This window comes from Bemisia tabaci, chromosome 1, assembly GCF_918797505.1.
Source record: "Bemisia tabaci chromosome 1, PGI_BMITA_v3".
Classification (NCBI taxonomy): domain Eukaryota; kingdom Metazoa; phylum Arthropoda; class Insecta; order Hemiptera; family Aleyrodidae; genus Bemisia; species Bemisia tabaci.
In genome coordinates, this window is record NC_092793.1 from 37490739 (window position 1) to 37508425 (window position 17687).

The 17687-nt window shown below is 37.6% G+C and overlaps 1 protein-coding gene across 1 annotated transcript in view; it reads right to left on the minus strand.

Moving 5' to 3' along the window:
* l(2)k09022 (HEAT repeat containing 1 homolog l(2)k09022) overlaps positions 1–17687 on the minus strand; it is a 125476-nt gene that overhangs the window by 23057 nt on the left and 84732 nt on the right. The window contains exons 16-23 of the mRNA XM_019058500.2: positions 14755–14883; positions 13621–13819; positions 10383–10529; positions 8232–8392; positions 7158–7337; positions 4637–4978; positions 2434–2612; positions 537–722 (exon numbers count right to left, since the gene is read on the minus strand). Coding sequence (XP_018914045.1) covers positions 537–722; positions 2434–2612; positions 4637–4978; positions 7158–7337; positions 8232–8392; positions 10383–10529; positions 13621–13819; positions 14755–14883 — 1523 coding nt within the window. The remainder of the gene's footprint in view (positions 1–536; positions 723–2433; positions 2613–4636; positions 4979–7157; positions 7338–8231; positions 8393–10382; positions 10530–13620; positions 13820–14754; positions 14884–17687) is intronic.

Sequence of the window (17687 nt, forward strand, 5' to 3'; positions counted from 1 at the left end):
TATTAACCCTAAAGAACCACATTCAACCCTTTACACTGTTTCAAAAGTTACTCAAGCATGGAAAGGAATTAAGGTATATTTTAATCTGTATTCCAATAGTTGTTTCAGTTTGAGATAGCTCCACTCATACGATTACGCAGTCTTCTAATTAAGTATTTGGCTGTCATTTAAGTTTTTCATCAAGACTATGTTGGATGAGTAAATTGTCAGCATCCAAAACTCACCTTCAGGGGTCACCCATACCATTGCTTCTCGTTCCTCCTTAATGCTTTAAGTCTTAGTCCTTTGCAGAAAGCTGTAAGACTAGGAAAAAAGGTTGATTGTATTATCAGTTCCCATCCGAGGTCAAGATGTTTGCAATTAAGGTCTCAAATAAATCTTTCACTGTTTCAGGAAGTTATTCCAGAAAATTTCTTTTACAAACCTCCGGCTGATGTTTAGATCCTTTATATATGACTACTAAATAATTGAAAGAAACTAATAAATAAGAGATACCTACAAAATAACATCAATAATATTAAACGGAAGGAACTTACCTGATGGCTTTCAATTTTGTGGCTAAAACAGAAGTTTTGGTTGGATCCAGTTGCTGCTTGCAGTGGTGGGAAATGACACAGATTCTAGTAAGAATAGAGGAGACATTGTCTAAGCTCAGGAAGTGCAGCACTGCCTCCATGATCTTATTTGTTGCTGATACAATACTTGTCAAAAATATTTCTTCTCTAAAACGAGGGATCACATAAAAGATTAAATGTAAAAAAAGGAGGAAAGAATCCTATGAAGAACAGAGCAATAAGAGGAGGCACTGAACTCTTTTCATGGTTGAATCATAGACAGCCTAGCCTCTCAATATCATATTCGTGGGTTCTAGTGGCATTTTTCTGTTAGGAACGACTACAAAATTTTCGGACAGAATTTAAGGCATTTTAGGTGTCTGAAAACGCAAATGTTTGCCATGAATGGGTTTTGGGACGTTCTGAAAAGAGGTGATGACCATTACAGCTCCTCAAGCAGATAATTTTCACCCAGACTGTCGAAAATCATATTTTGAACTCTGTCCAACTAATTTTGAGGTGTGCACATTTCTAGCAAAGGACAATTGAGTAATTCTTAGGTATTAATGAATTTTTAAAATTTAAGGTGGTACTCAACTATATACATACACTCACAGACATAATCTCTGTAATTGATTGCCACAAAATACAACATATTGAAACCATTTAGTAACCTGGAGTGTAGAAGACTGCTAGCAAAGTTATGAAAGGGGTTTGCAGAGAATCACTTTTCACAAAAAAATTACAATGTTCGTTTAAATGGGCACTACATTGTGGTTATTAATACTTGATGACCAAAAAACATAAGAAAACCTGTGTATTCCGATGATGAGCACTGAATACTTTATACGGATGATTCCAGGTTCAAAATTAAAGTAGTCTGCAATTACGTCTGAATCTGAGTCAAACGTTCCATTTTATTAGACTAATTTTCTCTTGTTACACAAAAATTAGCTCAAAAAATGTTCAACGAGGAAACAAGGTTCCGTTAATTTCTTCATTTCCCGATTTCCTGACTCGAGGATTTCTGAATCTCCTGACCTTCGATCAAAATCTCTACTTTCTTTTAATTACTTTCAGGCAAAATTTTAACTTCTGGAGATTCAAATCAAGAAAAAAGGCTCTCGAAAGTTGCCCAAATTCTTTTAGATGGCACCGACTGGAATTGCTGAATGCTAAGTCATCTTGCTACCTGCAACATTCTCAGACTTTCCGAGGTTGCCGTAAATTTTCTGACTTTCCAGATTTTCTAAACGGCCAGAAACCCTGATACCAGTGTAGCCACCGTTTCTTCACAATTCATTGTATACTTGACAATTTACTGACTATAGGAAAATCTAGGCCAAGATTGCAATGACCAAAAGATATCATTAGCAATCATGGAGATATTAAGAGAATTTGTCCACAGTTTTTGTTTACTTCTGATTCTACACGAGGTTCCAATGGAATCCTAAGCTTAAACTTCACTTCTAATTTTTCCACCTGGTATTTAATGTTACTGTAGGAGCAAAAGTCAAAAAACATGTAAGATGATCTTCTTTGATAGCATGTTTGATGGAGGCAGTGTTGCTGATTCATAAATTAATACATTGTTGTGTAAGAATCTGCAATTTACGTGTGCCAAGGAATAATTAAAGAGGTGCAAAGCATCCATTACAAGAACCTTGAGTAATTGTAAGAGCGTTGCCGATTATTTAATTTTTTTTTTTTTTTTTTTTTTTTTAAATAAAGCACTAAAATAAAATTATTGATTCATCACTCTATAAAAAGGAATCAAAAGATATTCTTGGCTTTCAATTTTTGCAAATAGCAACAGAAGAATCTACAAGAAACAATTTTACAAAGATGTAGGATGAAAAGACTTTAGAGGCCAACTAACCCATTAACTATTGAGTCATTTGACAAGTGGGAAATCAAGATCGGGATACATTTTGGTAGGAACACGATGGCTTTGCTCCTGAGACAGGACATCAGCTCAGCAAAACAAAGAATGAGGTTTGCTAGGACGAGACCATCCATCTGTTGGTTACAGATATAGTTACAAACCAACTCCAAAATCTGAAAGAGGTGAAAAAAAAATCATAATAACAGAAAATGTAATGACTACCAAAGGTAAGATATGGACATACAAAGAACAAGAACAAGCACGCACTTAACACTAGGGTACAACTTGTTTGTATGCTTAAAAAAAATGTTGGAAAAGGTCAGCTCCCTGGTTTTCAATAGGTGCAGATACTTCAAAAAAAAATTCCTGGAAGGTTTCAGACCGATCGGACCATTTTTAGAACCTCCACAAATGACTTTTGTGAAAGTATACAGAGATATGAATTTTAACCAAATAATTAAATTAAATAACCGTCCCTATGATAAAAAAATAGCTTTCATCTGCAAGAAAAGCACATTGTAGAAAAAAAATGCGAGGAACAAAGGTGAAAAATGTACAATTTTACATTAGAATTACCCTCAAAATTAAATTTGTTTCCAATAGTATCACTGATCGAGAGTATCTATAGGATCACATTTCCTCCTAAGTCGGAAAAAAGTGTGCTTGCTCTTGCCGAAATGTATCTTGGCGCCCAAACATCGTTTTCGATCAAGTTTCCGAATTTTTAAAAAAAATATCCGCGTCCTGCACGCTCAAATTTTTAATTTATATCAAAAGTGGTATGTTAAGAGACTATAATCTTAAATTTTTTGGGCTCTAACCTAACTGCTTCAATCCTTAAAAAAATCATCAAATCGACAAAATTCGTTCATCTTCGGGACAGTACATTTGAAAAATATGCAATGCGGCAGCACTTGAACTTCACCTACAATTTTGAAACTTGGCCAAAATTATTTTTAAATGAAATGAAACACTTTCTTGCCTATAAAGCCCGACTTCTTGAGGGTTGATTGTTTTGGGTGAGACACCCTACTGTAGGTTGTTTACAGCAGAATGATGTACTATGATGAAACATGATTGAATAAACAAGATCATGAACGTCCATTCTTAATGAAAGTAGTTAAGATTTTGAGATGAAAGTGATAAAATAAATTGATTTGATTTGTAAAATACACGCATGAATGCAACGTTTTTCAGGCTTCAGCCCATTATTGAGCTAAACATACAGTAAATACTCACATGCATCGTCATCTTCCGGCCAAAGTATCACAAGCGCCAATTTTACCGAAATTAACTTATGAATAGTTTCGCAAAAAATGAGATGCATTACATACGAAAATGGTAATTTTTTTTCAGAATAAAAATTTAGAAAAAATGATTAAAGTTGATGTGCTCTTGTATCATAGCGTCATTTGGGAGAGAAGTATCACAAGCACCAAGTTCAGCAACTGCCCACCTTTCTGATTGTTTACAAATTTTGTTACAGCAACCCTCAGAATGACTTGAAGCTAAATTATCTTTGTATGTAAATGCATCTCATTACTTGGAATATAGTATTTTTTTTAGAGTAATGAATAAAAATGAAAAATACTCTGTTGTAGTTGATGAGCTTGGGTATCACAAGCACCAAGTTGGGGCTCATCTTAGGGAGTGCTCTTACAATTCCAGTATCAACAACACTTGAAATGACCTGGAGCAATTTGTCACTTTCCGGCTGAAGTATCATAAGCGCAATTTTCATCAAAATTGAGTTATGGATGTTTTGAATTAATTAATAGGAAGCATTTACATACAAAAACGATATTTTCTTTGGATTAAAAATAGAAAAAACTCCGTTAAATTTGATGAGCTTCTGTATGACAAGCGCCACAGGTTCTCCGAATGCACCAAAAACATGGTATCACAAGCGCCATTTTCAGAGAAAAAAATGTTTCTTAAAGAAATTTTATTAAAATTCAAGGCAGGAAGTTGTGCTGGATCAGTAATTTAAGTTTTAGGCCGAAATTCCGTCTTTTGCGGTCGTAAATCAGTTTTTGGTGTCTCCTGAAAAGTTGGCAGAGTGGCGCTTGAAATGATTTGGCAGGAAGGTGTCAACATTATACCATACTTCCACATGCTCAAATAATAGTTATCAACACAAGGGAGACAAATTGATGAAAATTAAAGGGTTCAAAAGATGGAAGAGGAAAAAATTTACCGTGGTAAAAGAACTAGGATTATTTGCTGCTAACTGCCTTGCAAGTAGTTTTATTGATAAGCAGCATTCTTGTTGGCATAGAATCAGATCACTGTCTTCTTTACTTGACTCTGAATCCCCTTTCTTTTCAATTCCTTTCAAAATTGGCATCAGTTTAGGAAGTAGCTTCAGTAGATCTTTTTCCTCTAATTTATCTACATTATGCTCATCCAAGCGGTTAGAGTATTTCTGCAAACTGGCATTGAGTAATTCTAGTGCTCTGCACTTCAAAGCGATTTTTTCATGTTTCAGGAGAGACACGATTACATTCAAGAATAGGTCCTTTGGGAGCATTGTTGTAATCTGCAAAAAGAAACAAAAATTTGAAAATATTCAAATAAAAAAGAATCCATTTGCAGGAAATCTAGTCAAGGAATGAAGAATCATGAATACCGATACATTTATTATCTAACTGAGACTTCGATCTGTGATCAAACTAAAAAAGTCAATTTTGTGATTTCGAAATTTTTTTATATGCTGTCAAGAAATTGCCATCTTCTTCGAAACAATGAGTAGATATTGATTCTCCTCTAAAAAGTTTGCCCCCTTTTTTTTTTTTTTTTTTTTTATTTTTTTTTTTTAAACTTCGACAAAAACTATTGAAATATGGAGACAAAATATTTAAAATCGATATAAAATACTCGAAATTCCATTTTTCTTTTGCACATAGTAATCGTGGTAGCTGACCAAGTACAGGGTGTTTCAGACCACCCGTACCAGGCCTTTTTCTCGGTTGGTTCAGGTCGTACGAAGTCGGAGACCGCGGGGTTGAATAGGGAATTGACCCCAAGGAATCCGAATTTCGTGGTCCCGAAACCCCCCCAGCCCCCCTTGGGAGATAAAGAGGGGGTCACGATGCTAAAAGTCACGGTTCCCGACCGAATTGCGGATGGATCGCATCAGAATTGAAAAGCACGGAAAATTTCACGTGAAATCGACCCCTAAAAATCCAAAATCGGACCATCCAAGGCCCAAAAATGATCTCCTAAAGAGGGGGACAGTACCCCCCTCCATAATTTCTCTTTGGTCTCAAAATTGACGTAAATGCTCCAGAAAAAGACGGTAACCCAGGTAATCGACCCCGAAAAATCCAAATTTCATGGTCCCGAAGCTCCTCTAGCTCCCCTTGGGGGGTAAACGGGGGGGCCCAATTTTAAAAATCGGGGCTCCTTTCCGAATCGCAAATTGATTGCATCCAAATTGAGGAGCAGAACACATTTACATCTTAAGTGACTCCTAAGAGTTCTAATAGACCCCCTGAACGGCAGAAAGTAACTCCCTGAGGAGGGGGGCCTCGCCCCCGCCAAAAATTTCTCAGGATTCCACTTTGGTCGCAAAATTGACGTCGATTCTCCAGAAAAAGACGGTTTTCCATGTAATCGACCCCGAGGACTCTAAATTTCATTTTCCGTGAGCTCCTCGGGGTCGATTACATAGAAAACCGTCTTTTTCTGGAGAATCGACGTCAATTATGCGACCAAAGAGGAATCCTGAGAAATTTTTGGCGGGGGCGAGGCCCCCCCCTCAGGGAATTACTTTCTGCCGTTCAGGGGTCTATTAGAACTCTTAGGAGTCACTTAAGATGTAAATGTGTTCTGCTCCTCAATTTAGATGCAATCAATTTGCGATTCGGAAAGGAGCCCCGATTTTTAAAATTGGACCCCCCCGTTTACCCCCCAAGGGGGGCTAGAGGAGCTTCGGGACCATGAAATTTGGATTTTTCGGGGTCGATTACCTGGGTTACCGTCTTTTTCTGGAGCATTTACGTCAATTTTGAGACCAAAGAGAAATTATGGAGGGGGGTACTGTCCCCCTCTTTAGGAGATCATTTTTGGGCCTTGGATGGTCCGATTTTGGATTTTTAGGGGTCGATTTCACGTGAAATTTTCCGTGCTTTTCAATTCTGATGCGATCCATCCGCAATTCGGTCGGGAACCGTGACTTTTAGCATCGTGACCCCCTCTTTATCTCCCAAGGGGGGCTGGGGGGGTTTCGGGACCACGAAATTCGGATTCCTTGGGGTCAATTCCCTATTCAACCCCGCGATCTCCGACTTCGTACGACCTAAACCAACCGAGAAAAAGGCCTGGTACGGGTGGTCTGAAACACCCTGTATTGTGATATAGCAGTCGAATCTTCCTTCACTTAAACATTAGAGGGACTCAAGAACACAAGCTACCGTTTGACTATTTCTCATCATCATATTCACAAAGCTCATGAACGAAACCCTGTATCACAAATGTGTGATGCATGAGTAGGACAGAGCAACCACAGGCGACTGTTCTGTATCTATTGTGCATCAAAATGAACAAATAAAATAGAAGAGAAAAGTTCCCAGAATACGAAAGAACAGTTCCTTCAGCTCTTTTTTTTGTTTTTCCTTTTCATAATATTCAAATCATCGCAAGATTGAGGATTAAATCAACTCCTGGCATATAGTAAAAATGACTTATAATTTAAAAATCAAGAAAGAGAACCAGACCTTAGCTAGAACATCATGACACTGGGAGAGCATGGCTAACCAATATTTGCTTAACGACTTGTTTTTGGCATACAGTTGGATTTGATCTGGGATCAGTTGGATATAACTTAAAGTATGCTGCAAGAAAGTTTGTAAGACCAATTTCGTCTCCTCGGAAGATGAGGCATTCAGAGATGACACCTGGAAAACACAAATGTACAGATTCAGATCAATATGCAAAATAAAAAGTGTTTCACCCTATAAAATAGTTGTGTGTGAGGCGAAGTTCACGGGCAATATTTAAACTTTTACTTCGCTGCAATTCGTCTAAAAAGATTAATTCGTTAATACGTTTTCGATAAAGGGGTGAATGATGTGCCGTCCTATAAAATAGTAGTGTGCAAGGCAAAGTTTGGGGCCGAAACTTCTGATTAACACAAACACTCACTTTTCTCCACCAGCAGCACTGTGCTCTGTTCGCGTTTCCTGATTCCCTGGAAACTTCCCTGAGCCCTGGACTCGTATGAATTGCAGCGCAGCAAAAGTTTTAAAATTGCTTGCAAACTTTGCCCTGCACAAATCTATTATGGAGGATGGCACAAATGATTTTCAATTTTTTGATTTAGAAATTTTTTTTTTACATACAATTTTGAGGAAGATATGAATTTGATTCAACAATTCAATTCAAACTTTTTTGTCAGTCCATTTAAAGTTTGGAGTTGAGGAAACGTTCAGAAAACCATCCTGAACAACGATTCTCTCACGCTAAATGGATTTGGGTGAATCCGTTGTTGCATGATTCTGAAATAGGGTTCCACCACTCTTGCTGGGAATAGAAGTACCAAGTTACACTACTCCATCTCTTTCCCATCTAGTCCAAGACAAAATTATCTTGAAACAACTTACCTACTCAGCTGATTGAGCAGAGGGGCTCTTACATAGAATAAACCATCAATAGAAGGCTCATACACTTTCACAAGTTCCAAATTTCCTGAGTGCTTTGAATATTAGAGCTTAACCACAGTAAAGGAAATCAAAGATAGGAAAGAAGGATAGGGATAGTTTGGGCTGTAATTTCACATATGAGGCACCGACCTGCTGTACGAATTCTTGCCGAGATATGAATGTAGATATGAACAGGACGGTTTTGTACTTGAAATGGCGTAGTTCTTTATCAGAGGCACTGTTAAAGTTAAAGACATCTATCATTTTCTTGTTCTGAATGCTGTTCTTATATTCAGCGACTGATTTTTCATCTGAAAGAAGCAAAATCGAGAAAACATATTCGGGAAACATGAACAGCAAAAATACCCATCTAGAGCATTCCGGTTAGTCCACCCAACAAGGAAAATTAAAGGGCAGAAAAAAATTGCTTCGTTTACTATACTATTGAAGCTATGCATCTGAGGATTGTTAAAGCTACACATAAGCGTTCAATGCATAAAAATTTAAAATCATGTGAAGATAGGAATAACTTAGAAAAAATAAAGGTTATTCGCAGTCAAGAAGCTACTAACCTTTTGAATGGTTTGATTTTTGCGAAGGATTAAAGAGTTGGGAGACTTTTAAACACTCATTGAGAAAAATCAAAAGAAAAAAGTTTGTGTGAGAGCAGCCTGTGTCACACTATCAAAGCTAGCCATCAAAATATCAAGGTCAGGTGTTGTGATTACGACTATGACTGGACTGGTTACGTGTGTGACTATGACTTGGACTAATCAGCACTTGACCTTGATATTTTGATAGGTAGCTTTGACAGTGTGACTCAGGTTAGTAAGAGATAAAGAGCCCGAGAAAAGTATGAGGAAGAGAAAAACAGGGTGTCCCAGACGATGTGTAACAGGCTTTTTCCAGGTTATTTCAGGTCGGACAAAATGGAGGATGAGAACTGAAAAAAAACAAATGGGAATTGAAACTGAAGACCCCCATGAATCCGAATTTCATCATCCTTAAGTTCCCTGGATGGCGGCCCTTCGAAAATGAAAGGGGGGTCTTGCCTTTGATACTTCTCACAATTATGAAATTACTTGCAGCAGTTCCCGTACTTCGCATGGGATTGACATCATTCCGAATGTCATGTTTCATGAGTCATGTTTTTTTTAACAAAAAGACTGTTTCACATATTTTTTCCAAAATAATTATCAAACTCCCTTTAAAACCTTTTATCCGTGAAGAAATGAAGAGGCAAAAATGAAACAAAAATATACAAGTATAGTGAGTGGTGCGAAAATATTAAATTGTAAAATTCAAAGAAAATAGGAGAATAGAGCAACAATGAGATAATTCCCTGCATAAATGAGGGTGACAAGGACTTGAGTACAGTTTGGGTCAATCACGGTAAATCATGTAAACAGGGAAACTGATCAGCAGCCAAGCGATGGTCTAATTTCGGATTCCACATGACTTTTTTTTTCCTGGTCCAAATCAGTTTCTTTCTCTCTCCCACTCTATTATCCTTACCAGACAGACACGCACTGCGTTTTGATTTCAAAAAGCCTGTCCTGGAAATTACCATAACGTCAAACATATATTATGCAAAAATGGTGGCTTGCACAAGTATGACTTTTGATCAACATCCATAGATGAATTTAAAACAATAAAAAAATTAAGTATCGATCGTGGTACACGTGCCCATTAGGAGTGTGCGGGGTCCTTAGGGCCACCCTAACCCCATCGCCTCTCTACCCCATCAACAAGGCCTTAGGGGGCTTCAGGACCGTGAGATTCAGATTCTTCATGATTGATTACTTGTGAAAACACTTTTTTGGCCACGCCTTTACATCTCTTTAGTACCCTCTTATTATATTCAGGAAGGCTCTGTCCTTTTACTTCCGGGGTCTGTATTTCGAACAGAAACGAACCAATTGTGGATTCACCGCGGTTGATCTAGGTTGAAAGTTCCTTGTTTTCATTAAATAATTTAAAAATTTTGATGAGACCTTTGATTTTTAAGGTTAAGATCCTCCATGGACTCCCAAAGAGACACTAGGACCTAAGAATGTTGAAACTTGGATTCCTTAGAGACAGTTCCCTCTTCGCCCTACGGTCCTTAACTTCGTCTGACCTCAATAACTGAGAAAAGAAGCTGGTATAGATTATCTAGGGTACGCAGCATGTGAATGAGATTATATCATGAGGCTAAATGCAAGTAATCTACAACTCTAGCAGTCACGATATTTACATATTTAGTTTGTTAGAAAGAAAAAAAGTATGATTTGAAATTAGGAAGGAAACATCTAAACAAACCTTTTACATGAGGAAGAGCTAGGATGTACGAAAATAGATGGTTGATATTACGAATCAAAGTTTGAGCAGGAAGTTCGGCACATAAATCTTCTAAGTACTTTAAATGCTTCGATTCTTTGCTAGATTTTGAAGCTGTGTCAGTTGCTCCTGAAATTACACAAAATCAGAAACGTGGAACTAAAAAAAAGTATTTAAATGCTGATCTCTTTGACAAGTATAAACTCTACTTCAACCATATAAGGGGGCGCTTCGCCCTCCCATCATAGTGCGAGGATTGCACAAGACTTACTCACTTTTGCCGGCGCTCCGCGCCAGCATAAACACTTTAACTGGATTGTTTAGAAAAATACTGTCAATTTCACAAAATCATGAAGTTCGATTGGAATTTTGAAACGATAATAGTTTTGAAATTTTTGATCAAACCACTAGACTATACAGGGTGTCCCAAAAGTCCCTTCCACCCCCTCTAAAATTTTACCTAATTAATATTTTGAAACGAAACTTTGGGGATGTTCAACGATCAATGTAAGCTACTTTTTGGGCCCCCCAGAATTTTCGGGGCCCCCCGTGAGGAGGGGCTGCGGACCCCAACTTTTTTTTTTCAAATGACAACCCCTATCTTGTGATACCTCATTCGATAGAACATAAAAAACTAAGAATTTTGGCGCAAACCGCAGATCAATATCTTAATTTTTGACCGAGTTATGATAGGTCAAAGGTCAAATTTGACCTATTTTCAAAAAATCATAACTCCGGTTCAAATTATCGTAATGAAAAAAATAAAACGGGAAAATTTACCACATTGTAAACACTTTTAAGGAAAAATCACAGAAATTACTTCAAACTAACTTTAAGGGGGGTTTCAGACCCCCAAATACGCCAATTCAAGGGTCATTCAATTTTCCCGCGAAATAAGCCAATTTCCCCCAGATTTGCCTCCACATTAGTTCAATAAGGTCAAAATCAGTTCAACATTACGTTGGCAAGTCCCCAAATTTCGGGAAAAGTTAAAAAAAAAAATTTAAACGGTCAAATTTAATCACCTTTAATTTCGTTTTTTTTTAACTTTTCCCGAAATTTGGGGACTTGCCAACGTAATGTTGAACTGATTTTGACCTTATTGAACTAATGTGGAGGCAAATCTGGGGGAAATTGGCTTATTTCGCGGGAAAATTGAATGACCCTTGAATTGGCGTATTTGGGGGTCTGAAACCCCCCTTAAAGTTAGTTTGAAGTAATTTCTGTGATTTTTCCTTAAAAGTGTTTACAATGTGGTAAATTTTCCCGTTTTATTTTTTTCATTACGATAATTTGAACCGGAGTTATGATTTTTTGAAAATAGGTCAAATTTGACCTTTGACTTATCATAACTCGGTCAAAAATTAAGATATTGATCTGCGGTTTGCGCCAAAATTCTCAGTTTTTCATGTTCTTTCGAATGAGGTATCACAAGATAGGGGTTGTCATTTGAAAAAAAAAGAGTTTGGGTCCGCAGCCCCTCCTCACGGGGGGCCCCGAAAATTCTGGGGGGCCCAAAAAGTAGCTTACATTGATCGTTGAACATCCCCAAAGTTTCGTTTCAAAATATTAATTAGGTAAAATATTAGAGGGGGTGGAAGGGACTTTTGGGACACCCTGTATGATGAATCCATACATTCAGAATCGACTTGTCAATATTATGAGGCATCTTCCAATAAATAATTGATTAATGATGCCTTCTAGTAAAGATGGCGATCCTTAAAAATCTTAGCTTTTCTACGATTCATTAGGATCTATTGGATTCATTGACATCATAATTTAGATACGATTATAAACTATATTCTTTCCTTAAGCACGGTAAAAGCTATCGAAAACCTACTTTAATGGGTAGAATCACTATTCGTTGTTTAAATAATCTTAAAATAAAGCGGGTATTGCCAGGCAATCTACCCCAAATTTCAAAATTGGCAGTCGAAATCTCCCCGCTGAAAATGGTTCACCACCCGCCCGCTGAAAGCGCCACCTCCTTAGCTCGTATCCCCATGTCTCGAAGTCGGAACATCAACAACACAAACAGTCCGTGATAAACCTCTGTGATATGTAAACAAATTCGCTTTTGTGTAATCATTAATCATTAAATCAATCATGCTCGTACAGTATTATTATTATTATATTTGTGTTCAGTACCTCGTAAAAAGGAACCACGAATGATGGAATCTGCCGAGATTCTAAGTTCATTAACAACAAACATATTAGTTTCTAATAAAGATCGAAGCGTCAGTTCTAGTGTTAGCTTCGATGATTCACAGTATGTAAGTATCTACCTATTTTGCTTGGTGTATACCTACAGAGTAATTTTGGAGATAGTATATGATGCATTTTATGATGCATTTGAAATCCTAGGTCTCACCTGACTCAAAGCGTTCGCTGCTAATACCCAGGAGCGTTCCGACTCATTTATCGGAGAATTGAATGTTTGCTATCCGCCCCTTTGCAATTATGAGATTAGTCCAAAGATCCTTTAGGAACTTAAGTTAATGACTCAGGTGGTGCTTTTGTGCCAACTATCAAAGAATTAGAGGTTTTTTTTTTTAAAATCTACAGTCCGTGAAAGTGAGCTCTCCGTGTGATCAAAGTGCTCCCCTCGCTATTTGACCAGAACCCTTCAATTCTTACCTTAGTCCAAAGATCTCTTAGGAACTTAAATTAATGATCCAGGTGGTGCTCTTATGCCAACTTTCGAAGAAATAAAGGCATTTTTTTATTAAATTTACAGTCCTTGAAAATGAGCTGTTTGTGTGATGTCGCGGAGCCAAGTGCCCTACTTTTGTGCCTCGAAATCCCTTAAATTTTGAGTTTAGCCCATAGATCTTTTAGGAACTTAAATTAACGACCCAGGTGATGTGCTTGATGCCCACTGTTAAAGCATTAAAGGCATTTTTCAAAATTTACAGTCCTTCAAAATGAGCTTTCCGTGTGATTTTGCTAAAAATGGACCTTGGCCCCTAGCCCCCCCAAATTTTAGGTAGCGAGAAAGTAAAAATCATTCAGAATTGTGATTCACTCAACATCGTGATCATGGATTTTGTGAGGAAATGAATACAATTACCATTAGATATCTTTCTTTGAACTTTGAGATTACTAGTTCTTTTTTTTCGACTGAAATAACTTTTGCATGAATTCACTACTGAAAATTTCAAGTTGTTAGTCTGCCTAATTGTTTCAGTTATCCTAAGTTAACCATTGTATATGTACCCACCGGTATCTAATTTGTTAGCAGAATGATACAGGACATAGGATTCTAGAACGAACACCATAAAAATCCACAAATATTCAGAGTTTTCTAATGTTTTGTGCAATTTAATCAACAGAGATAATCTTCTGTGCTCTGGAATATCCAACAGAGCAGATGCAAATACACGCAAAATTGAGATTGCCATTTCATGTTTATTGCTTGCCTGAAATAATTTAAAACAGAAAAATTGAAGATATAGTTAAAAAAATGATTCAAGAACTTCTAAAATCTTCAATTGATCATATGGATTAATAATCTAAATAAAAAAGTACAGCTGCAGTGCTGTTAGGTGCCTCTTCTCAGAAATCAGCAATTGAGTAAAAGAAGAACGGAAACTGAGCAATGAGTTGAATCGTCAAAAAATATCAATGCCATTAGTGTTGACTAAAAGCTGATGATCCACGAAAAAGTGAGACTAAAGATGATTTCTTCACAAACCATGGAGGAGTTACATCACTCCCATTTCAGATTTAACCCCCCCCCCCCCCCCCGGTGATTAAATTTCACTATGATTTGGGGTGTTCTGAACTTAAAAACGATTCTCTAAAAACAGGGTGTCTACCAGCTTGAAAAAAAACCAGAATCAGGGACATTTGGGGACTTCTTTCATAAAAATTAGGGACATTTTTACATATTTATAGAGGAGAGAAAAGCCGCGAGAGAAGGCGACAAAATAAAATATAGATAAACTCGGCACTGAGCTCTCCAAGTTTCGGACCGTTCCCGCCGAAAGATGCCAGCGAGGATTCAAATTTCTGCTGCCTTGCGCGCAACTGTTAGTTTGAAATTTTCGGCGGATGATTCTTGTCAGATTTTGGGGACCTTAACATGAAAATCGGGGACATTCCGGGAGATCGGGGACACCTTCCCAGAATTGGGGGCAATCGGGGACTTAGGGGACTGGTAGACACTCTGAACAACCTTTAGAATATATGAGAGATGCGGGAAGGTTGGGAATAGCCCCAATTTGTGACGCCCTCTCCAGATAAGGAACCCATAAGCCAATTGATTTTTCCTATTTTACCACCTGATTTATTGAACTTTTTCCTCCTTTTTTGATCCTATTCTTTGACTCCAAAATCTTTGGTGGCTACTTACTTGAAGTAAAACAGGGATTACTGTTTCGATTATTTTAAAAACTATTTGAAAACTGTACGAGTCATCTTGCCGCAAAACACTTGATCCAATAAAAGTAAATAGCGGCATTACATTGTGCATGACTTGATTCTGGAAAATAAAAAAAAAAATGTTAAAATGAACAGAAACCTGAACATTTTCGTCTGGAACAGGTGTATCTATTTTTCTCTTGATTGACAGTTGCCTCAATATTGTCTAGAAAACCAGGAGAATTATTTACAATATTTCTTAAATTAGGTAGCATTTCACATTCTTCAACTTGCTGAACATCACGAGGGTCATTATGAAAGTTTAAAATCAAAGAATAGCTGATTTTATGCGTTTTCCTGGAGCAACTCAATTATAATGTTGATGAAAATCGTAGTGCATTATTCATTCAGAAAAAGATAAAGATCTAAGTTAGAAGTGAAAAACTTTGTGGTTCATTTGTTCATCGCAAGATCTATAGTTATAGATTGACTAAGAATTTGTTCTACTTTACCCCTGAAAATTTGAAGGAGATTTTCTTTTATTTAGAAATGATATTTAGATGTCTTTCCCTTGACTTTGTTTTGACTTATTATTTTTGACCGAGTTATGATAGGTCAAGGGTCAAATTTGATCTATTTTCAAAAAATCATAACTCCAGGTCAAATTATCGTAAAGGAAAAAATAAAACGGAAAAATTTACCGAATTGTTATCACTTGTGTGTAAAAATCACAGAAACCACTTCAAACTGATTTTAAGGGGGGGGGGGGGGTGCTACGAGACATGGAGTTTTTATATATAATGTTTGCCATGTAAAACAGTCCTGCTGAACACATCCCATGACCAATTATAATGTATATGTTACGGGTAATCTAGTCAAACTGGGTAATATTGGCAATAATTGACATTACCCAGGCCGTTTTGGTTAGGTTAGGTTAGGTTAGGTTAGGTCTAGCCGGTCCCGTCTGCGGCCCTCCCTGACGACTGAGGGGTGGGATGGCGGGTATCATAACCTAACCTAACCTAACCAAAACGGCCTGGGTAATGTCAATTATTGCCGCCATCACCCGGCACGGTGCCCCTGAACTCACTTTAAATGCGACTTTGTTGTACATCAAAAATTCAAGTTGGAGGTTGTAGTGGGGTACTCCCTGATGGGTTTTTGGGCAATTTCGAAATAGGTTGTCGGAGCTCCTCGAAAAATAATCGCATTTTTGTGGTTTTTTAGGGGTAAAATAGCAAAATCGGCCTCGGGGCGACAAATTAAACCCCCTCTCCGTCATCCTTGCCTTGACCGATCTGAATTTTTAGTATGTTTTTACCTGGTATAATATGAGACTTTTCTGAAATTTTCATGCCCATACAAATTTTTTTGCTCCCGCGACAGCGTTGCCAAGTTGCGGACTCCAAAATATCGAATTTAATGATAAAATGAAGGTTTCGGAGTGTGATTTCCATTCAAAATCAAAAATTCAAATTGTAAGTTGTAGTAGGGTACTGCCTGATGGGGTTTTGGCCAATTTCGAAGTAGAGTGTTTGAGATTTTTGAAAAATAATCGAATTTTTGCGGTTTTTTAAGGGTAAAATAGCACACTGAGCACGGGGCGGCAAGTTAAACCTTTTCTCTCTCATCCTTGCCGTGACCGATCTGAACTTTTAGTATGTATTAACCTGGTATGCAAAATTTCAGATAAGATGTTCAAAGGATTGACTGCAACAGGGATAAGGTTTGGGGGGTGGGAGAAAGTTCTCAAATTCTACTTTCTGGAGATGGAGTAGATTTAAGAACTTTCTGTCAACCCGAACCGCTCGTTTTCCCCCGACTCATCGCTTTATCCGGCCTCTCTTTTTGAGTTAGCTGCACCCATCAAGTAAGTAATGGCATAATTTTCATGGTACCTAAATGCATAGAGTACAGAAGAACCGTAATAACCAATTCTGAACGAAATAAAAATCCAGCGCTTGAGGTTGCAACGCGATTTGGGTCATTTTGACGAATTTTAAATCGAAAGCTGGCAACACTGCAACTCTAAATTGTTCAAATATGCCTTTTCTTATCGAAAACTCTCAGATTGCACATTTTTCGTGAAATTTTGGAGGAAATCACACCTCGAAACCTTCATTTTATCATCAAATTCGATATTTTTGAGTCCGCAACTTGGCAACGCTGCCGCGGGGGGCAAAAAATTTTGTATGGGCATGAAAATTTCAGAAAAGTCACATCTTATACCAGGTTAATACATACTAAAAGTTCAGATCGGTCACGGCAAGGATGAGAGAGAAAAGGTTTAACTTGCCGCCCCGTGCTCAGTGTGCTATTTTACCCTTAAAAAACCGCAAAAATTCGATTATTTTTCAAAAATCTCAAACACTCTACTTCGAAATTGGCCAAAACCCCATCAGGCAGTACCCTACTACAACTTACAATTTGAATTTTTGATTTTGAATGGAAATCACACTCCGAAACCTTCATTTTATCATTAAATTCGATATTTTGGAGTCCGCAACTTGGCAACGCTGCCGCGGGAGCAAAAAAATTTGTATGGGCATGAAAATTTCAGAAAAGTCCCATCTTATACCAGGTAAAAACATACTAAAAATTCAGATCGGTCAAGGCAAGGATGAGGGAGAGGGGGTTTAATTTGTCGCCCCGAGGCCGATTTTGCTATTTTACCCCTAAAAAACCACAAAAATGCGATTATTTTTCGAGGAGCTCCGACAACCTATTTCGAAATTGCCCAAAAACCCATCAGGGAGTACCCCACTACAACCTCCAACTTGAATTTTTGATGTACAACAAAGTCGCATTTAAAGTGAGTTCAGGGGCACCGTGCCGGGTAATGTCGACATTACCTGGTTTGACTAGATTACCCGTAGCATATATACTCCCTATTATACTTTCTGTTTTGTTTAATGTAATTGTTGC